Source organism: Lotus japonicus, chromosome 2, assembly GCF_012489685.1.
Source record: "Lotus japonicus ecotype B-129 chromosome 2, LjGifu_v1.2".
NCBI classification, from domain to species: domain Eukaryota; kingdom Viridiplantae; phylum Streptophyta; class Magnoliopsida; order Fabales; family Fabaceae; genus Lotus; species Lotus japonicus.
Genome location: NC_080042.1, coordinates 64220467 through 64240824, shown reverse-complemented (window position 1 = coordinate 64240824; position 20358 = coordinate 64220467). Strand labels below are relative to the sequence as shown.

The 20358-nt window shown below is 36.5% G+C and overlaps 2 protein-coding genes across 3 annotated transcripts; both read right to left on the bottom strand.

Annotated features, from left to right (window-relative positions):
• Window positions 1-437: 437 nt before the first annotated feature.
• On the bottom strand, window positions 438-5458 carry LOC130738837 (uncharacterized). Of its 2 annotated transcripts, XM_057591003.1 has the most exons (11): window positions 5064-5458; window positions 4791-4868; window positions 4432-4582; window positions 4141-4236; window positions 3831-4054; window positions 3627-3729; window positions 2692-2796; window positions 2406-2576; window positions 1356-1526; window positions 1116-1216; window positions 438-1002 (listed from the first exon to the last, which is right to left on the bottom strand). In XM_057591003.1, exons 1-11 carry the CDS (start codon window positions 5304-5306, stop codon window positions 937-939), a joined length of 1509 nt encoding a protein of 502 aa, XP_057446986.1. In that variant the 5' UTR covers window positions 5307-5458; the 3' UTR covers window positions 438-936. The 2 variants fall into 2 exon arrangements, with proteins under 2 accessions (XP_057446986.1, XP_057446987.1); XM_057591004.1 differs by lacking the exon at window positions 4791-4868.
• Window positions 5459-13803: 8345 nt separating this feature from the next.
• On the bottom strand, window positions 13804-16745 carry LOC130738835 (uncharacterized). Its single transcript, XM_057591002.1, has 2 exons — window positions 15441-16745; window positions 13804-15096 (listed from the first exon to the last, which is right to left on the bottom strand). The coding sequence occupies exons 1-2, from the start codon at window positions 16637-16639 to the stop codon at window positions 14229-14231; spliced, it is 2067 nt and encodes a 688-aa protein (XP_057446985.1). The 5' UTR covers window positions 16640-16745; the 3' UTR covers window positions 13804-14228.
• Between the last annotated feature and the right edge of the window lie 3613 nt (window positions 16746-20358).

Sequence of the window (20358 nt, the reverse complement as noted above, 5' to 3'; positions counted from 1 at the left end):
TCACATGACTCGCATTTAAATCACCATTTCTTTTTTTTATAAATGGTAGAAATATTTTAGTGTTACTAGTGAGAACAAACCTTATCACCGATATCCAAAATGGTAAAGCAATGGGCATTAATCCTCTCCAACCATCCAAATTATTTATTATTTTTTTTCTAACATATTTTGAATGATTGAGATTTCTCTCCAATGGTCATGTCGCTAGAGAGAATTCAAGTTGTGTATATTATTGCTGATTCAAAATTCAATTATTAATGCAGGGTGTAATTTTCATAGTAAAAAATAGTGTGAATATAATGTTTTTGAATCTCAGGCTCCGAATTGGAGTGAGAATTGACAATGACAGTGAAATTTGGGTTAGTAAAAAGCCTAATATGATTGTTATACAGGAACTTCTTAAATAAAAGGTAAGATTCAACTGAGGACAAAAGAACTACGTAAGATCCAACTGAATAATTTAACATTAAAATAACTAAATTCCATTGCAACTTCAATTCAACTTTTGCAACTTACAATTTAATCAAAAATACATCCTCATTCCTATTACCTGCTTTCTTGTAAATTGAAGCTGGTAAAAATCAGAATGATACAGTGCATCCATCCCCAGAATTTGTTCACAGTACTACTGCATACAAGTGTCACCTTGTATACTCTATTTACAATGTGTATTTGTACATGGTCTTCAATCATGTTTGGGTCACCTTCACTTTCCTGATAATCAACGTTGACACCCAAAGGCTACTCACAAGAAGAAACTTCTCTCCAAAATTTATTTTAACTTTAGAATCAATTGTGAAAGGATCTCCAAACATGCACTATGACTAGATATAGGACATGTATATATACATTGGTATTTGGTAGGATCCTGAAGGGGGTTCCTCTCTATGAGGTTCTTCAACTAGCTATATTCTTGATGTAGAAAAGAATGAGGTATTATACAGGGGCCATGTCATGATGAATGAGAAATTCGGTTATACATGGATACAGTTGTTCTGCTGCCTGCAATTGGAGTTGAAGCAGTGACAAAAGTTAAACAAATCTCAAGGTGGTTTAACTAGAGGTGCTTGTAACTCTTTCTCAAAAGAAGAATGTTTGGAAAAAAAAAATCATACCAAACGACCACCCACTAAGTCATAGTGAGCATAGTGTGGACCTCCAGACTCCCCAAAGACTTTGTATGTAACCAGTTCCTCAGGAATAAGCTTCACCGTTTCTGAATCACATTTATGAATATGCTCGTCATATTAACAAAATTTTCTTATTTTGAAGAACAGGTTTTAAAAATTGTTTCTGAGAAGAGAATCAAACAAGTCCTTAAGCATTTAATGGTTTGGCTATTGAAGTTGCAATACCGTATACAGCTTCGGGAGGACAAATTAAGTCTTGGTCACCAGCAACTGCTAAAACAGGAACTTTACTTTTGTGCAGATGGTCCTTGTAGAAGAATGTTCCGCTCCTGTCACGTAAACCACCTTTATAGAAGGCTGTTTTTAACTGCAAGAGAAGCTTACAAGGTACAGTACCTGTAAAGTCATGGTCCAGTTGTTAATTGTTGAACAATCCACAGTTGGGAAGATAAAGAAATTGCAAGAGTATGCATATATTACATTATTTAAGAAGTTGCAATAAAATCAAACTAAAGTCTGCAAGATCTGACACTTAAATAAGTATTAACTAAAACCCAAGCTAACTAGCTAGCACTTTTCTATGTATGGATTTGATGTCATGAATGACATTTATATAAAACTGCAAGGTCTGGTATGTTAGTATGTGTTTGACTGTTTGGACAGCCACTTTCATCCCAAATCTCAATCCATGAGAAGAGTTCCTTTCACTTTTTGTTTTGAAGTAAGTGGTAACGTCCGTTTGCACCGGTTACAACGGATATCAAACATATTTAATATTGAATAAAAGGACCAAATCAACTAGTTCTTAAGCATCCAAGCATTAGCTTGCTAGAGTTGAAAATAAACACCAGATCAGGCTAAGGGCTGTTGTGACTTGAAACTACATCTAACTATAAAGTATAAACTTCAATATTGTCAAGGGAAAAGGAGGAAGATAACTGTAGTTACAGACATGAGTTGATGGTACCATCCAAAAACATTTATGACAAGGAGTCTAACAAGACGACCACTACACGGATTGATGGTGCCGCTCATTGAAGAATTGAAATGCTGCTGACCCATATTTACAATAAGCTGACTGAGGGTATGAATCATCTCTTATGTTATTTTAGATGAAACATGTAGCGATGTACTTCTCAAAGGAAGTCCCAAATGCCCTACTATGTAGAGTTCTGAGCGAAAGTCAGTTGCTAAAAAAATGCATATTCATTAAAGGGCACTCCATCACAAAAAGTTAGTAAACAAGCAGAGCAAAAGTGAAAATTTGGGACTTACAGAAGTTGTTCATAACAAGCTTCTCAAGCAACTTTTGATCCATCATGTCTTGAGCTGAAATCTGAGAAATTAGCCAAGATAGAGCAAATGGAGCACTGTTCGTAAGAGGATAAGTAGTAGCCATCAATGGTCCAAGTGGAACAACAGGAATGTTTAAAGCCTGAGCAGGTTCTGCCTGCAAAAAAAAAGTAGTTCACATATATATTTTTTCATCTTTAGCAAGTTATACAACTAACATGGAATAAAGTGAATAAAATTGGTCACCAAAATCAGTTTCTTTTATCACTTGCCAGAGGTAAAAGCAACTTGAGAGATGATCTTGAAGGAGTATAGTCAAGTGATGATCCTAAAGTAACAACTGATGCCAACTGAGAATCCTTTCCATCAAAACCTGACATATAAATTATATATATAATAAGAAATGTTGAACAAGACAATGACTCCCAGAAATAATGTGAAAATGGGGTCCTTCACTAATCCCAACAATTTGATTTATACTCTCACAGAATATCAAATTGTCCTCAAATTCTCACAGGACCAGAGAGGGATAGCATGCTTGGGAAGAGATATTCATATTGTTAAAATGTGCTCCACATAGGTTGCGGTGAATCAACTCAACGAACAACACTATTTTTGTCCCTCAATTTTAATACAAATTAGCAATCTGTAATATAATTAAGCTACACACATATGGTTCTCAATAAAAAGGAATGATTGTAATAATATATGTTTAAGCTCAACATAGTTTATAATGTCCTCAAGTGAGTGGCCAGAGTGATGGTCACTGTATTAGATGCGGCAATTTCAAAACATTAAAGCACTTGTTTCCAACACAATTGCAATATAAAATGATAGAGTCTACACATGAAAGAATAAAGATAAGTTCTCCATTTGAATTCCAAAATTCTAGAATCAAGTGATTGCTTCTTACAATGTAGCCAAAGAAAATAAAAAAGATGTAGCACGAGGAACAAATTTAATAGGAAGTATGATATCACCTAGAATCATTTGACTATTGAACAAAGACATGTAAGATATCAAATTGGAATAGAAAGTGAAACGGAAAGCATTCATGTCAGGATCAACAGTGTAAACATTAAACAGAAAAAAGCAAGTGAATTTGGTTTTTGATAGACCTGTCAAATAAATCATGAAAAGTAATGCAGCCCCATAATTACAGAAGTTGCAGAAGAAATAAAACAACAGATCAGTGGGACTTACAAGAACGTGAGAGCTTTGCATACAACAAGATACCACCCATTGAGTGACCAATTGCCAGCAACTTTCCATCCCTTGGTTGGCATTGAGCCCTTATGTACTCCATCTAATGTATAAAAGAAAAAACAAATAAAGAAAGTGATAACATACAGCTCCTGTCTAATAAGAATTCATGTACTCATGTATCACAAAGGAAAGTCACCTCACCGCAGCAGGTATATCCTCTTCCAGATAATGGTCAAAGTCCCAATCATACTTAACAATCAGCTCAAGCTGTTCCTGAAATTCTTCTAAAGTGGCAGTAAAACGGTCTTGCAACTCTAAAATCGGTGCTGGGAAAAACTTTTGACCTTCAAAAATAGTTCGAAGTCTCTGATTGAAATCCTTGACTTGACTAACAACTGCAGAATTTTGTCTCCCTTTAGATAAATCTGAAAAATATTAGTTTTCATACTGTTAGTGTTCATATAATCATATAATGTTTAAATGACAAGTTCCCAAGATTGCTTTCACAAACCTCCATGGAGAAAGCCTGCAAGCCTATCAGATGCCCTTGTAAAAATCTCCATCAACCTCGTTGTTGGCCGTACTTCTTCTGATTTAGTTACTAACTCTGATCCGAATTCAAAAGAAACACCAAGGTTCATAAGAACATGTTTGGAAATCATTTTACAATTGAATTTAAAGCCAAAATCAATCATGGAGAGAAGCTTATGTGAGTAGCTTCTAGATGCCAGAATTGATTCAGAGAAAGAACAAAAAAGCTGATCTAAACATGCTACTCTTGCATAAGAAGCACTGCTTTTACCATCATTAATTGCAGAATCTATTCCATACAAATTCTTGAGGCACTCTTCATCTTCCACTAAACTGTCTCCTTTTGTGCTCAACCCAGCTCCTCGAAGCTCAAGAGTCCACGTATCAAATCCTTGCGCCGACATGTACCGGGCAAATGAAGACTGAAGACAAACAATATGCACTTAGCAAACTAAACTACTGTCACAAATAAACATGCTTTAAGACTTTAAAGGCAAATTTTGTACTTATGAAACAATGAAAGTCATATTCTATGGGTGCAGACTCTGCAATTCTCCATCAGTCATTTCCAAAAAAGAAACAAAAAAAGTTCTATGGCTTTTCAAATTTCAATGGAAGAAACACAGTCACCTCAGGGGAAAGATCATAACCAATAGCATTGGTTGCAACCCCTGACAACAACAAAAGCGGGTGATTCCTCAAAGGGGCCTGCACAATACATGCAAAATCTTAAACCTTCAACAAAACCATCACACAACCACCTAAGAATCATGAGAAACTAATGCAAAACATGCTAAAAGTAAAGCCTTTTCGACAAAAACAATGAAAATCGAAGAAACCCAGAAGATATATCATTGCATTACTAAAAGGGTATCCACAGAAAGCACAAAGTTCATAGAAAACCTTGGGAGAAGGAAGGTAGCGCCACAGAGCAAGCTTCCAATCGGAGTTGGAAACAGATACGCGGTGAAGCTCATCGGCGGTGCATATTGATCGGTGCTTGTCGCCCTTCCTCTCCCAATGCACGCCGTTGGACGCCGCAGACCTCACCGGCCGCCGGAAGTGAAAACGGGTTTGGCGGTTCGGGTCGGTTTGTGGCCGGTGGGAACAGGGGAATGCGGTGGCAATGTTGTTAGTAAGAATCATTTGGTTTTGATTTTGAAGAGATGTTTGATGGGTTTAGCAGCTGAAGATTATTTGTTTGTTGTTTCTTATTCTGAAAGGAGTAACATGAAGATGAGATGCAAAAGGGACAACCATGTTTCGACAAAGATGGTGTGAAAAATAGTCCTTGAATTTAGAGGAGATTTGTGTCCCCTTTTATAAAGAGAATAAAAACATACAAAGATAATTACAATGAATTTTATAATTATTTGTATTTGGGAAGATATCCGAAAACATCTCATGGAAAAATTATCCTATTTGGTTTTAGAAAAAAAAAATGTAAGAAAGGAGTTAAGAAGATGACAAGAGAAAAAAAGTCCATAGTAGAATTTGAAGCGGTCTGTTTGTGGTGTTTAATCTGACTTAAAAGATCAAGTGGTTCAATAGTATCTCGGTCGATTCAAATGTCTCACATTTAAGTGAGTATTGTATGGATGGACTATGCGATTTTACTAAGGAAACAGGGCTTGCCCACGACCAATATTGCTCTTGGAAGACCTTGTACATTGCTTCCTGAAGACATGCAAGGACATCTATGATGGATTTCGAGCCTATAAATACATGTGTAGTCATTCATTTATATAACACTAAGCATCCTTAACAAATGCGTTTTAACCCCTCTGCTAGGGTTTCAGGGTCAGGTGCTTCAAGGACAGTGGCGGTGAGTCGGAAGAGATCGTCAATTGCTCGCGGCCAAGGAAACGTGGATGGCGAGACGGAAGACGTGAGCTGGACGGCGATGCAGACAGTGGTTTGGGTGGCTTGGGCGGATACAACGGTGGAAGGAGGAGCTGTTTCTCTGTGTTAATCGACGGGATCGAGGAAAAGACCGACTACCTTCAGCTCCGCGAAATCTGTTCGAAGTTTGGCAAGGTTATCAATCTCGTTGTCCAACGATAGAGAAAGGTTGGAAGGATTTTTCAGTTTGGTTTTGTACGGTATGGGTTCCGTGACCAAGCGTTGAAGGCAGTTGATGGTCTGAATGGGGTTAGGCTGGGGAATGCTTCTCTGTTGGCTTCCTTGGCCAGGTCTCCTCGGGAAAGTGGTTCTATCTCGAGCTTTTCTAGGTCGGGGTCTCAATCCGTTTTTGTTCAGGGGCATGGGCACTCTGCTTCTGTTCTCTACTGGCGAGACGTTGTATTGGGACATAGGAAGGCTAGTGGCTTGATTCCTATTTCTCAGGATGAGTCATGGTTGATTAATGGTGTTGGGTGTCTGGCTGAAGAGGTTTCAAGAATTCCGGTTAGTTTTCTTTTTCCTGAGATTTCAGGGGTGGGGTTTGGTTTGGGTGTTGGAGCGAGAGTTGCAGATGAGAGAGCTGGTGTCGTTAATAGTGGAGTGGTATTGGATTTGGCTCGGGAGGAGAGCTGGTCTAGCACGAGTTGTGCTGTGGTGGGAGCGGAGGGGGTGCAGAGGGTTGTTTTCTCTGCTGCATCTCTGTCAGGATTGAGGGGTATGTGCGTAAATGGCTTGTCCTTTCTGCTCCAAGGGACCTCAGCGGGGAGATTGAACAGTTCTTTGGACCTTCGTTTTTGTTTGGTTGTTGTTCCTTCTCTTCTGACGAGGTATGTGGGCTTTTGGCCTTCGTTGGCTTCGAGGTCCATCCCCATCTTGAATCTGTCTCATCCAGGTTTGAGAAGTGGGATTGGTTGTTGGGTGAGCTCCAAGTCTGTCGGTTTGGTCACCCATGGTTCTTGTTCTGCTGCGGTTGATGCTTCTCCGCATTTGGTGGTCTTGTTGGCTTTGCCAGTGGCTTCTCCTCCCTCACCTTTTGTTGGGGAGGTGGAGGGTGCTGGTTCTGCGTTTGTGGATGGGCTGCCTGTTGAGGAGCCAGTTCAACAAGCCCGTCGGCGTGGGCGTCCTAAAAAGTCTCCCCCTTCTCGCGAGAGAACCGTTGCTCGTCCACCGGCTTGTGAGGAGGTGCGGGCTGTTGCTGAGGTTCCTTCGCTCTTGTCATCGGCGGCTCCTATTCTTGCTAGCGGTGGACCTTACTTTACGCGTTCGAAAAAGACGTGGATTCTTGGCAAAGTCTTGGGGTTAGAGTTTGAGGGTAGCGACGTAGAGGCTATTCGAGGTTTGGAAAAGGTTTATGAGGATCATTTCATGACTTGATTATTGGGTTAGATCGGGCTATGTTTTGGCTAATCCTGGGTGTACGGTCTGTTTGCTAGTCCGACTTTGTCCCTAGTTCGTGCGTAGAGGCTTTCTTCGGTTGAGAGGGTTTTTCTTTTGTTCGTTGAGAGGCCTCGTTTTTTTGGGGGTTTTCTCCGCTCCTTAAGGGTGCTGTCCTTAGGGATTTTTTGTGGATAATAATACTTTTTCCTTTATCTTTCAAAAAAAAAATATGAGATTCTTTCTTTACTCTCACTCTGACTTAAGTGTTTGAGAGTGTCTTCTGCAAGTACCATATTGTATCAACATAGCTTAGTTGCTCAAGTTAAGTCAATCAAGGCCACGTGCCACTATTGAAGACAAAAAGAATCGAGTAATCTCATTTCTAGAAAAATTTGGTATGTAAAAGTAAAAGATAAAGTGAAACAAAATAACTAGTATGTTTTCATCTTGTTTGGTTGAATAGAAAATGAGAAGAAAAAATTACTTTTCATAGCAGAATGATATTTTGGCTAAACAATGGAAACAACGGAGTAATTTATGAATATTGATGAAATGTAAAGAGATTACTACCTTAACAAGGAAGATAAAATAATCCATCCTTAACCAATTCCTTCACATATATGAGAAGACACAAAAGAGTAGGTGAAACTCAAACTATTTTCCCTCTCATATCTACAAAATAGGGTTGGTCACTTCATTCTTTCAAAACTCTCTCTTTCTTTACAAACTATTTCCTAACAAAGAAGCTCGAAATGAGATGAGAGAGATAAAAAAATATTTAGAGAAGTGAAATATGTTATAACTAATATAGGGTTAAATAAGTTTTTCGTCCCTGAACTATAACGAGTTTTTGGTTTTCGTCCCTCAATTAATATTTTGATGTTTCCATCCTTTAACTTAGTAAACCGTTTGATTTTCGTCCTTTGACCATTATGACCGCTGATGTGTGCTGCCAGCGTGTAGGTAAACGGTGACGTGGTATTTTTTTTCCGATTTTCATATATTTTTAATTACACCTGGGATAATTTTATCATTTCTATTTTTTTTAATTCCACCTGAGATATTTCTTGGACAGCCTATATTTCTTTCCCCTTGAATAATTTTTTCCCCCCGAAATCATTCTAGGGTGTTCTTCCATCGTGACTTCAGAGAGAAAGATAAGGGGAGACGAAGCAGAAGAGAGAAAGAGGGAGACGACGAAGTAGAGCGTTGACAGTTCGAAAGCATGTAGGCGAACACAAACAGAGCAGATCTGGGTTATGCCCCCTTTTCAACCGATGTAATATAACTCATGTTCTGCTTGGTATGGTGATTATATCTGTGTAGACGAGAGGACAGGAGGCTTCGCCGGAACAATGGCCGGCGGTGGATCGACGGGGAGGTTACCGACGTCGAAAGAGAGGGAGAACAAGAAGAGGATAGGAGGCTTCACCGGAAAATTGCTAGCCACTCGCCGCTGAGCCAAAACCCCTAATTCAGCGTAAGCCACCAAACTTGAAATCCTTCCCCTTAAACAAATCGCAAACCCCCACTGCAGCAACTTTCGCGAACTCACCATAGACCTCTGTTAAGAGCTGCCGCATCCTTGCTCTTCCAAGCTTCGATCTTCTATCGATCTCACTCTTTGTCGAGGTGCTTTCTTGTGGTGAGGGTTTAGAGGTGGTGGTTCTCGTTATGGTGGTTGGAAGAGAAGTTCATGTTGTGTGTGAGGCAAGGGTGGCTGGTTGGCTGCGCTGGTTTTGGAAGAGAGCAAAGGTCATGGTTTTGTGGTAGGGGAAAAGAGGAAGGGAATTTTAATTTTAGGGATTTTAATTTGGGGTTTGGGGTTATTGAGGGTAAAGGGATTTTAATTTAGTTTGGTATTTAGGTTTTGAGTAAGATTAGGTTGGTGATTTAAAGATGAATGAAGAAGAAGAGAGATGAAGATGAGGATAAATTTATGGATTTTTGTGTTTAGGGGTTGAAGATGGAACAAGTTGATGGAGGTTGAAGATGATGAGAGATGATTGAATTTCATCCCTATTAGTGTTTGATTTTCTGGCTAGTTTCCATCTCCTGGGAGTGCTTGCTTCGTCCCTTGATTGTTTATGATTTTTTGAAGGACCTTTCCAAATTGAACTGGGGTACAAAAATAAAGGAAATATGGGAAAAAAAAGAAATTGGTAATTTCCTTCGTGTAATTAAAAAAGAAAAAGAAAAAACCGGTAAAACTTGCTAACTAACTGACACGTCAACAATCACCTACACGTTGACAAAACACATCAGCGGTCAACATGGTCAAATGATGAAAATCAAACGGTTTACTAAGTTAAGAGATGGAAACCATCAAAATTTTAATTGAGGGACGGAAACCAAAAACTCGCTATAGTTCGGGGACGGAAAACTTATTTAACCCACTAATATAATATAACACGTAGAGCGATAACTTTTTCGAGTAGTACCCAAACATGTTAAAGATTTTTTAAGGGTGTACACGATTTAATTTGATTTTATGGGAGAACAAAAGCTGAACCAATTAAATTTGGTTTGATTCGATTCCTAAAAAAAAAAAATCAAACCCAAACCAAATCAACCTGATAAAGAATAGGTTGGCTTGGTTCTGTAAGAAATCTGGGTGTGATAATCCTGGATAAAGTCAAGAATCGTGAGCGTCCACTTTCCGAACAAATTATTTCGACCCTGTAATTGCCTGGGTTCACGAAATCTTTGTTGGGATAATGCTTGACAATCAATCTGTTTCTTGGCACAAGAGAACAAATAAAGAAAATAGAGAGATATTGTGTTGTTCGAATATCTGTTTCAGAATACTGTTTCTGGTTTTCTGTGTTTTTTCCTTAGGCTGCAAGCAACCTTATATAGAAGGTTGTGTTTGCACGAATGGTCACAATTGTTCTGAAAAGTCACAATTCTTCAAACAATTTCAAACTAGGGTCACAACTGTTCAGAAAAAATTTCGAGCGGGACCCCAGCCAGGGGCTCCGCCCCTTGGACCCCGGTTCGTATTCGCGGTCAATTATGCGTTGGCTCACCGAGCGTGCACTCCGCACTAACCTGACTCGATTCCGAGCCTAACGCGTAATTGCATCAGCCTATAGTGGATCACATTACTACTAAAATACATTGATGATTCTAAAATCACCAACAGGTTCATCCGGTTCATGGGCAATAAAAATGTAAATAAATGAAAATTTCCTTCGAATAAACAATATCTCAATAAATCACAAAGTTCCTTCTAAAAAATCAATGATAACAAAATGAGATAAATAAATTTGCAAATACATCAATAAAATGAGACAGAATGAGTGTGTTATTTTTTTTTCCAAAAACAAAAAATGTATTGATATAAAGATGAGGAAATATACACGATATTTACTCTTTTAAAGGGAGTCAAAAAGCAAAGTCAACCAGAAAAAGCCATCGAAGACTCAACAAACTCAAACAACAAAAACCCACTCAACCTCCTTTAATTAAGTTCTTTTTAATAATTTGGCAATATGTTAAGATGTTATGTTACTTCAAGCAACATGAAGTGGTGATTAGCTTAATTTCAAATTCTGAAAACAAAATAACCCGTTTCAATAAAGGGAAATGATAGACAACAAGACCAAAATAACGCGTTTACGCATTACTTTACTTGAACTGGATCGTGTTAGGCTTAGATAACAAAAAGTTCAGGGTGGTCCTGTATATTCAATTCTTCATAAAATATGGATCAGTAGGGTCTGAAACTTTATCCACTTCAGGAATAGACGTTAATAGCCGGTTTTCATGTTGGTAATGCGTGGAATAATCACTTACGTGGAGTAGTTGACCAAAAGAAAGAAATTATATCATTTCTCTTCACAGTAATCACAGCTTTATGTTTGTTAATTGTGTAGGTTCATGTTTGTGAAAAAAGTTTCTAATAATTTCATTTGACAGCAAAATGTATGTTTCTTATACTTCAATTTTGAAGAAAAACTCACTAAGGATGTGTTTGTCTAGTACAAGTAAGCTATTTTTCGTAAATGTTAGAATAAAATATTAGAATAGTATATTATAATATTTATTCTTGATTTATTTTGATGTAATTACGCTTGTAATCTAGCCTGGTTTCATTCCCTAGTTGACATTAGCCTATGACCTTTGCGTATATATACTGCGTTATTTATCAATGAAAAGCATGGAATACAATTTATTCATAATATCAGAGCTAGCTTTAGTGGTTGAGTATAAGCCTCTCAATTTCTAATATTATATTCTAACAGTAACGATGAGAATATAAGTTTGAATTCCGAAAAATATATTGATTGGGAGGGACATGCAACCAGGGGTGTTCATCAGGCGTGTTTGACTCAACTTTCACCATGCGACAACCCGAAGAAACCCGATTATGCGAGTTTAAATTGACCCGACCACAAAAGGACGAGTCCGAGTCGGCTTGAAGGACGAAGTTGGCGAGGGCGGGGAGAGATCTGATGCAATAAGGCACAGAAAATGAGCGTCTCTTGGCAAGACTTCTAGGCGTAAGATATATGAATGAACCGATCCCACATCCGAACAAGAGGTATTTTGAAACTTTATATGTATGAGACTATACATTTGAGGAGCGCATAAGGTGCATCTTCTTTTCGACAGCCCAACTCATAAAAACTCCAAGGTTAAGTGTGCTTGCTTTGGACCAATATAGAGATGAGTGGCCTCAGAGGAAGTTTTATCCGGAAGCATGTGAATGAGAACAAAGCGTGTTGGAAAGACTTGTGTTGTTACTGTGAGGTCAGTCGTCAAGTCAGGATGTTACAAATTTCAAATCTCACCAAAGAATTATAAATTACTTAACGTTCTGGAAAAAAAATACTATTTTCTTATCATGTTGATAAATTATGAAACAAACCACAAGTTTTTCATAACAAAATATTAAATTAGAGAAAAAATACAAATTTTATTCACTTGAAATCTACCTATTAATGAAAATATATATACAAAACCATGTTTTGAAGCTAGTGGGTAAGGAATATTTGTGGCACGAGTTGAAGTTGAATTTCACCTGGTATTAAATATTAATCGATTCCAAACCCTAACCCATCCTTAGACCTGAAGAAACTCAATGAGATGCGGTTTAAGAGACCTGGGTCTGGACAGGTAAATTGATAAGATCGAGTCATGTACATCATTTTTCAAATGTGACGACATCTGTCAAAAATAAAAAAGATGAACTCCTAACATATACGAAAAGGTTACATAAAAAGATGAACTCCTAACATTTTTCATTTATGCTTAATATTCAACGAACATATGATTTAGTGGTGGTTTTTAACCGCTTCAAAAACATTAGCGTCAGCTAAAAACTATTGATAAAACACATGTCCATTTTTGTGGGAAGTGAATGTGAACCTATCATTACCCTTATTACCATAATAATTTATATGATAAAGTAGTGATTGTGAAAGGTCTTCTTTGTTATTTATTATATGATTTATGATGAAAAAGCATTTGTTTATCAATCAGATCAGTGTTATATGCGTAAACAAGAAATCCTTCTATTCAAAGCAAGGGTGCTAAAGTAGTGGGTGGAGTCTGGCAGTGGCAACATATTGATGATGGATGAAAATGTCTCTTTCAAGATATAGATCGAGACAGGGTTTTGACTTGGGAATTCTCCATGTGAATACATATAGATTGTAGAGTGTCAAGAGGGTTTTCTTCACTAAGATAGTTAGATAGGTTGAAGAACATGGGCAATAATAATACTACCCCCAACCTCTCATGCTTACAAACCAACAGATCTGTTAAACAATTATAACAATAAATTCAGAAAAAAGCTTCAAACTTGTAACTTAAAAATGGATAAGAAATGCACATGAATTCAAATAAAGGCTGTCACACAGTAGAGATCAATAGGTGAATGTATTGCAAACTTACAAACAACTGATTTCTATGAAGCTAATGATAATCCAGGGATAAAACTTGGGCATTGATGTGTCAATGTGTCATATCTCCGTTTAAGTCCTTGCTTAAGAAAAAATATACTATAAAGACAAAAAGTAATGTCTTAATTCAGGTTTAGAAAATGAGAGTGAAAAAAAAAAAAAAAGCTTTCTAGTCTGTAGATCTCAATCTACAGCTAGATCTTGGGCACGCTGCATGCATGTTCATAGATTCTCTTCCATTATATGCCAATAATAAATATCAAAATAGAGTGATACTTGCATCTTGTCGATTCTGAAGCAATTTTTGTGGAATAGAGTGTTACAAATGACAAATCTGATGTTGGTTTTGTTAATCAGAAGAAAACAATGAACGTGACTGTCTAGTGACTCAAGTCTACAACAATGTAACATAACTTAAAAGGAAAAGAATTAAAAAAAAGGTCCCTCCAAAAGGGTAATGGCAACAACTTACCTTATTTAATTAAGTAACTGTGATAACCAGAAAAGAAAAGTTTGCAAAGATATGATCTTACATGTCATTCAATTTCATATCGGTAGCAAGAAATAAACTATGATTTGGTCCTAATTTTTCTGTAGAAAAAGTAGGCTCCATATATATGTTCATCATAAAAGAATGAAAGTGAAACTCCAACTAACCCTCCTTAAGATCGTCTGTGTATGTTTGATGACTGATTCGATGTCCGGCAAATAGAATTGTGACATGTTAGTTAACAAAATGCGAATATGACAGTTATAACCCTATATGAGTGGTTTCTAAATGACATTACACAACTCTATTGGTCGGACAAGGTACGAGACACCAAATGGAGACAGAGAGGATTTCAATCCCCAAATATGCCTCATGTTTCTCCTGATTGATTTATACTGGTTGTGAAGTTCTATTTTGCTGCTGAACATTGTTGTCACCAGGGAATTGTATTGAAGCATCTGATAGTGCTGCTGCAGCTGCTGCTGGGGTCATGGATTGGTATTGAGAAAGCAATGGAGCACTAGTTTGTTGTTGTTGTTGTGGTGTTGTGTAGTATGCTTGGTCTTGCACAGGGCCACCATATTCATAACCATAATTAGCACCTCCAGAGGGAGCTACATTAATTGGCTGTTGTTGAGGATGGTATTGAGGCAAATTCACATTCACATACTGTTGTTGCTGATATTGATTGGAAGGAATTTGAACAAATGTTTGATTTGTTGCTACAGGGGAAGTTGACTTAGTAGTGGGGTAAACTGGTGGAGTTCCATCCTTGTTGTATGCACTTTGGGGTACCACAACATTTGGGTTACCTTGCAATGTCATGTTGTACTGTGGTGTGTGTCCTACAGGCATTACATAAACTGGGAACTGGTTTTGACCAATTTGATGGAGTTGTTGTTGCTGTTGCTGTGGTGGTTGGGCATAAACTTGGTAGTAGGAGGGTGGAACTGGTACTTGACCTGTGGCTGCAGGGTGGTGCATGTAGTGGGTGCTGGAATGTACAAATGCCTGTTGCTGCTGCTGCTGTTGTTGCTGCTGCTGTTGTTGTTGCTGCTGGAGTTGCTGATTTTGATCCAATTGTGGGGGTAACATGTAACTAGGATCCTGAATTTGTTGTTCCCTTTGTAGTCCATACACAAGATCAGACATTTCACTCTTGGCATATGATTTGTTGTCTACATGTCCAGCTGGGACTTGTTCTTGATAGTAAACTGTCCTAGAGAAAGAATTTGTAGATGCAATACTACTACTATCACTGAAAATATTAAAAACAAAAAAAAGTTGTCAAAACAAACATTTCATCCATCATCTAAATTGCAAGTTGTAAGAGTTTCAATGAACAATATATTGAAAAATTGAAAAACTGTAAGCAAAAAACAAAAGGAACCAAAAAGGCAGAAACAACTAGAGATAAGTGTTTAAAGCTTTTGATCAATTCAACTTTTTACTAATTAATCTGAACCATCTAATATAAGAATAAAAGGGTCATGAATTCACAGTATAGAGAGATGCAGAGAAAATAGCTGCAGAGAATCCATGTGGAAACTTAACATCAAAAAAAGGGAAGATGTCACAATAAAAAATGAGAATGATAGATACCTTGCAACTGAATCTGGAGAAGGCAAACTCAAACCACCAGCACTAGTCTTAGGTTGCACAAGCTGCAATGGTAAAGGGGGCTTTCTGGACCCAACAGGTGCTCCATGATCTGATCTCTCATCATCAGAAACAACCCTATTCATATACTCACTAGTAGGAACCACCCCAGCTGATACAATAGTCACATTAGATGGAGTCATTGTAGGCATAGCCATAGCAGAAGAAACAACAAACCCATCATCTGGTTTCACCCCACTTGCACCAAAGGTCATCTGAGCAAACTGCTCTTCAATCCTCTTCTCTTGCTGAAGCCTGCTAGTCCCACCATTGTCGTCGACGCGAACCTGAATCGGAGGCAAATTAGCCATTGAAGGAGATTGAGAAGAAGAAGAAGATGAACTATTCTCCATCATAGGTGAACCAGGCGTTGAGATAACATTAACAACATCAGCAACATTCTTAACATTCTTGTTGGTGTTGTTGTTGCTGCTATCAAGCAGAGTCAAAGACTCTGCAGTTGTAGCACCACCCTGAGCTTCCAAGCTATTGCTTGAACCGCTAGCCGGAACACCATCAAGGTTCACGACGGAATCCCCGGCGGCGGAATCTGACACGCGCCGGGAGAGGATCCCGGAGTTGTTAAGCGCATCCACGAACCATGTCTCAGACTTTGACTCATCCAGAAGAGACCCCATTGAAACTGTGGCCTCTGGTTTCGTGAAGAACAGAAAAATCCTGAGGCGTGAAGGTGGAGACTTCACGGCGGAAGATGCTGCTGCTGCGGCGGCGAGACGGTCGTACTCCTCGATCATGTTGTCGAGGTCTTCATCGGCTGTGACAGTGATGAGGTTGTCAAGGTCCTCATTGGGTAGCTGGTATTTCAGAGTGAAGGGTCTTCCATGGAGGATGGTTCGGGAGAGGCGTGAACAGAGGTCTCTTAAGGAGGAGTGGCGGTCCACCACCACTATCCGGGTGTCTCCGCCGACGTAGCAGAGGGTTTTGTCGTGGGGGCGTGGCATGATGTGGCCGCCGTAGCTGCACATGAGGCGGAGCTTGGAGCCAGGGACAGCAGGGAGAGGCTCATCATAACCTTGTGATGGTAGTGATGGTGGTGGTGATGAGGAGTCTAACATGTCAGGGTAATTTTGTTGGGTGGTGGTTGGAGCTGCCGTGGCGGCGGAGATGGGTGGTGGATCCATTGGCAATGGTGGAAGTGGAAGCTCCTCTTCTTCTCACTCTGCTTTAGTTTGGGAGCAGAATGAAAACAGAGGAGAGAAACAGAGTTAGTTAGTGGAAGTTGATATTCTTATAGGTTGATAATATATTAATATACACTATGCTAATGGGAATTATTATTTTCTTTTTATGTGACTTTTAACTGTGAAAAAGGTAAGCAATGTGAGATACCTCACTGGCAAATAGAGCTACCAGACTGTTTCACAACTTGTTTGGAGCTGGATTTAGTTCAATCCAGCTTTTGTCAAAGTATTCAATGACAAGTTTCAAGGATCAAAAGAAGAAGTGAAAATAAAAGTGGAAAAAAAATATAGTTTTAAGTCATAGACTCAAAGAAGTAAAGTGACATGGGATGACTTCAATTCAACCTTTGGCTTGCATATAGGGATTTGGTGCTTCATTCTCATTTTTCAATGCTGATATTCTGGTTTAGCCCCTTGTATCATTATTTTTTATTGGGGTGAGAGTTAGCTGATGAATTAAGTAAAGCCTTCTAAAACCAATTGAAAGTTTTTAATAGATTTTATTGAAGTGCTTGGTTTGTAATGCAGTAATTCTGCACAAAATTACCAAAGCTAATATATCAGTTTCAATTAGAGGAGTAAATGAGGAAAGTAACACTTTTGAGTTGGAGTTGTGTTGTTTTCACCTCTCATCTCTTGCTTTTTTAGAATCCTTATAATCTAAATATAAGTCAACTCTAATACTAATTTTTCAAAATAAAGTGTTCACTTGTTTATAATATATTTTGCAACAATCATAGGTGAAGCTGATTAGGAATGTAACCAGATCTATGTGAATATTTTATTCACAAGTTTTCTCCTAATAACTCAATTTTCTTTCTTTTATAATGAACATTTCCATTATTGAAACAACACTCAATATGCATATTTGGGAATACATTATTCTCTTTTTACAGTGATAAATCATTTCCTTTGACTCCTCCCATGAATGTAAGATTTGTCACCGTCTACCCTTACACTTATTACTTTGTATATTCCCTTTGTATATTCCCTTTGTTATTGTTGTTGTAAGAGAATTTAACTAGTACACATAGCACATGCTGATTATTGATACCTGTGCAGACCTTGCAAATTTACAGCCAGAATTGGCTGGTTATAACCACAATGTTATGAAGTTCTTGTCCTTTTGAGTTGGCCCCCCATCACGGCACACGCACGAGGGGTATGCTTAAGAAGAACACAACCCAAGAGAGCAACTATAGGAGACTAACGTGGTCAACAGTAGTTCCTTATTTTTTTCATTATTTATTGAAGTGCGTAATGAAATGAGAGTTGATCCTCTTATCTATGACAAAAATGAGATTCAATTCTTGGTCATTTCTCATATGCATTGGTTGGAGTGCTTGAATTTAGTGATACATTTTCCCCTATATTAATATGTTCAAAGTTTAGGCTAAAATGTTTGTCAGATATTAATTTTGTCATGTGTATAACAGTGCTTCTTATATTCAACTATGTATACCCGTGCATCGGCACGGGGACATATTTCCAAGTATATAATAATTTGCTTTTAATATATAAAATTATTTATTTTGTATGAATGAACAAAAAAATCTAAATATAATTTATTGTGTTTTTAATTTGTTTATGATATAATAATACAATAATGTGTATGATTTTTGTTTTTATCCTTTTATTTTCGTTTCTCATATCTCCGAATAAAATGATAGAAAATATGACTGACATATTAAATTACATTTTTTACACTATATCATTGTGATTCCCTAAATAATTATACACAATTTATAACGTACGGAAAGTACGATAGAAAAAATTGATCACATTAAATTACATTTTTTTACACTATATAATTTTGATTTCATAATCCCGAAATAAATACGGACATTTAAAAAAATATATAAAGAATGAAACATATAGCTCATTCGGAGCATTTGAAAAGAAAGCTTTGAAATGAGGATATGCGGAAAAAGATGCAGAAGCTTTCATGTAATTTGTGAATTGCTCTTTCTCTCTCCCTCTCCTCTCCCCCTCCCCCTCCCCCCTCCTCCTCCTCTCTCTCTCTCATTCAACCCATTAAATTATAATAAAATTTGTTTTTTTGTTTATTTTAATTAGAAATAAGTTAATGTAAACGTTCTTCCTCGACGGATCCTATTTTCACAATCAAATTGTAATGCTTTTGTATATATACTCTTAAAAATATTTAAAAAGTCTAGAAAAAAATATAAAAATTATATTAAAATATTTTCTATTAGTTTTAACTTGAAGGTATTTTCTTGCAAAATGGTTCTCATCGTATCAACATTTTACCATGTAACCTACACCAATAAAAAGAGACTATATATTTTCAATCCCTGTGTGACTATATATTTATATATATTTACTTCTTAAAATTTAATTTTGATTATTTTTAACTTGAAAATATTTTACTGTAAATGTCCTTCCCTGTGAGATCCTCATTTTCACAATCAAATTGCAACGCTTCTGTATATCTACTCTTATAATTATTTAAAAAGTCTGAAAAAAGTACTAAAATTATAACAAAATAATATTTATATTAATTTCAACTTGAAAGTATTTTCATGAAAAAATTTCCTCCCATATGAGCTTCTTAAAATATAACTTAAACATAAAAAAATTTAAACTATATATCTTCATTTATTCCAATTCTCGTCGAAATTTCATTTTTTATATATATATACCTTCAAACTTATGAAAAAAATTCTAAAATTACACTTTTTGTTATTTTCAAACATAAAAATAGTTTAATATTTTGATTGTGAAAAATAGTTTAGTATAAATGTTCATCTCGTGAGATCTATATTTTCACAATCAAATTAAAATGGTTTTGTATATCTACTCTTAAAATTATTTAAAAATATGGATTAAGTACTAAAATTTTATTATAACATTTTCTATTAGTTTCAATTTCAAGTATTTTCATGCAAAATGTTCCTCATGTAGGAATTTTCTACTATATAATTAATAAGTATAGACTAAATATGTTTATTTTTCTCTAATTCCCCGTGGGAGCCCTATATTCAGAATCAAATTATAGTGTTTATGTAAATCAAACCGTTTTTAAAGTATTTTCATGCAAAATGTTCTCATGTAGGAGACTTTTATTATATAATTAATAAATATATAGTAAATATGTTTATTTTTCTCTAATTCCTCGTGGGAGCCCTATAATCACAATCAAATTATAATGCTTATGTATATCTGCTCTTAAATTATTTAAAAACGTATGAAAAATTACTAAAATTATATAAAACATTTTATATTAATTCTAACTTGATAGTATTTTTAGATTCAAAAAAAAAACTTCATTGTATTTTCATGCAAAATGTTCTTCATGTAGGAGCTCTTTACGATATAATTAATAAATATAGACTAAATATGTTTATTCTACTCTAATTCCCCATGGGAGCCCTATATTCACAATCAAATTATAATGTTTTAAATTATTTTAAAGGGAATGAAAAATTACTAAAATTATATTAAAACATTCTCTATTAGTTTCAACTTGAAAGTATTTTCATGCAAATTATTCCTCATGTAGGAGTTTTTTACTATATAATTAATAAATATAGACTAAATATGTTTATTCTACTCTAATAATATAATAATATTTAAAAATCAGAATAATTATTCCTAATTTCCAATGCTGAAATAGTTATAAAACTATCAAATTTTAA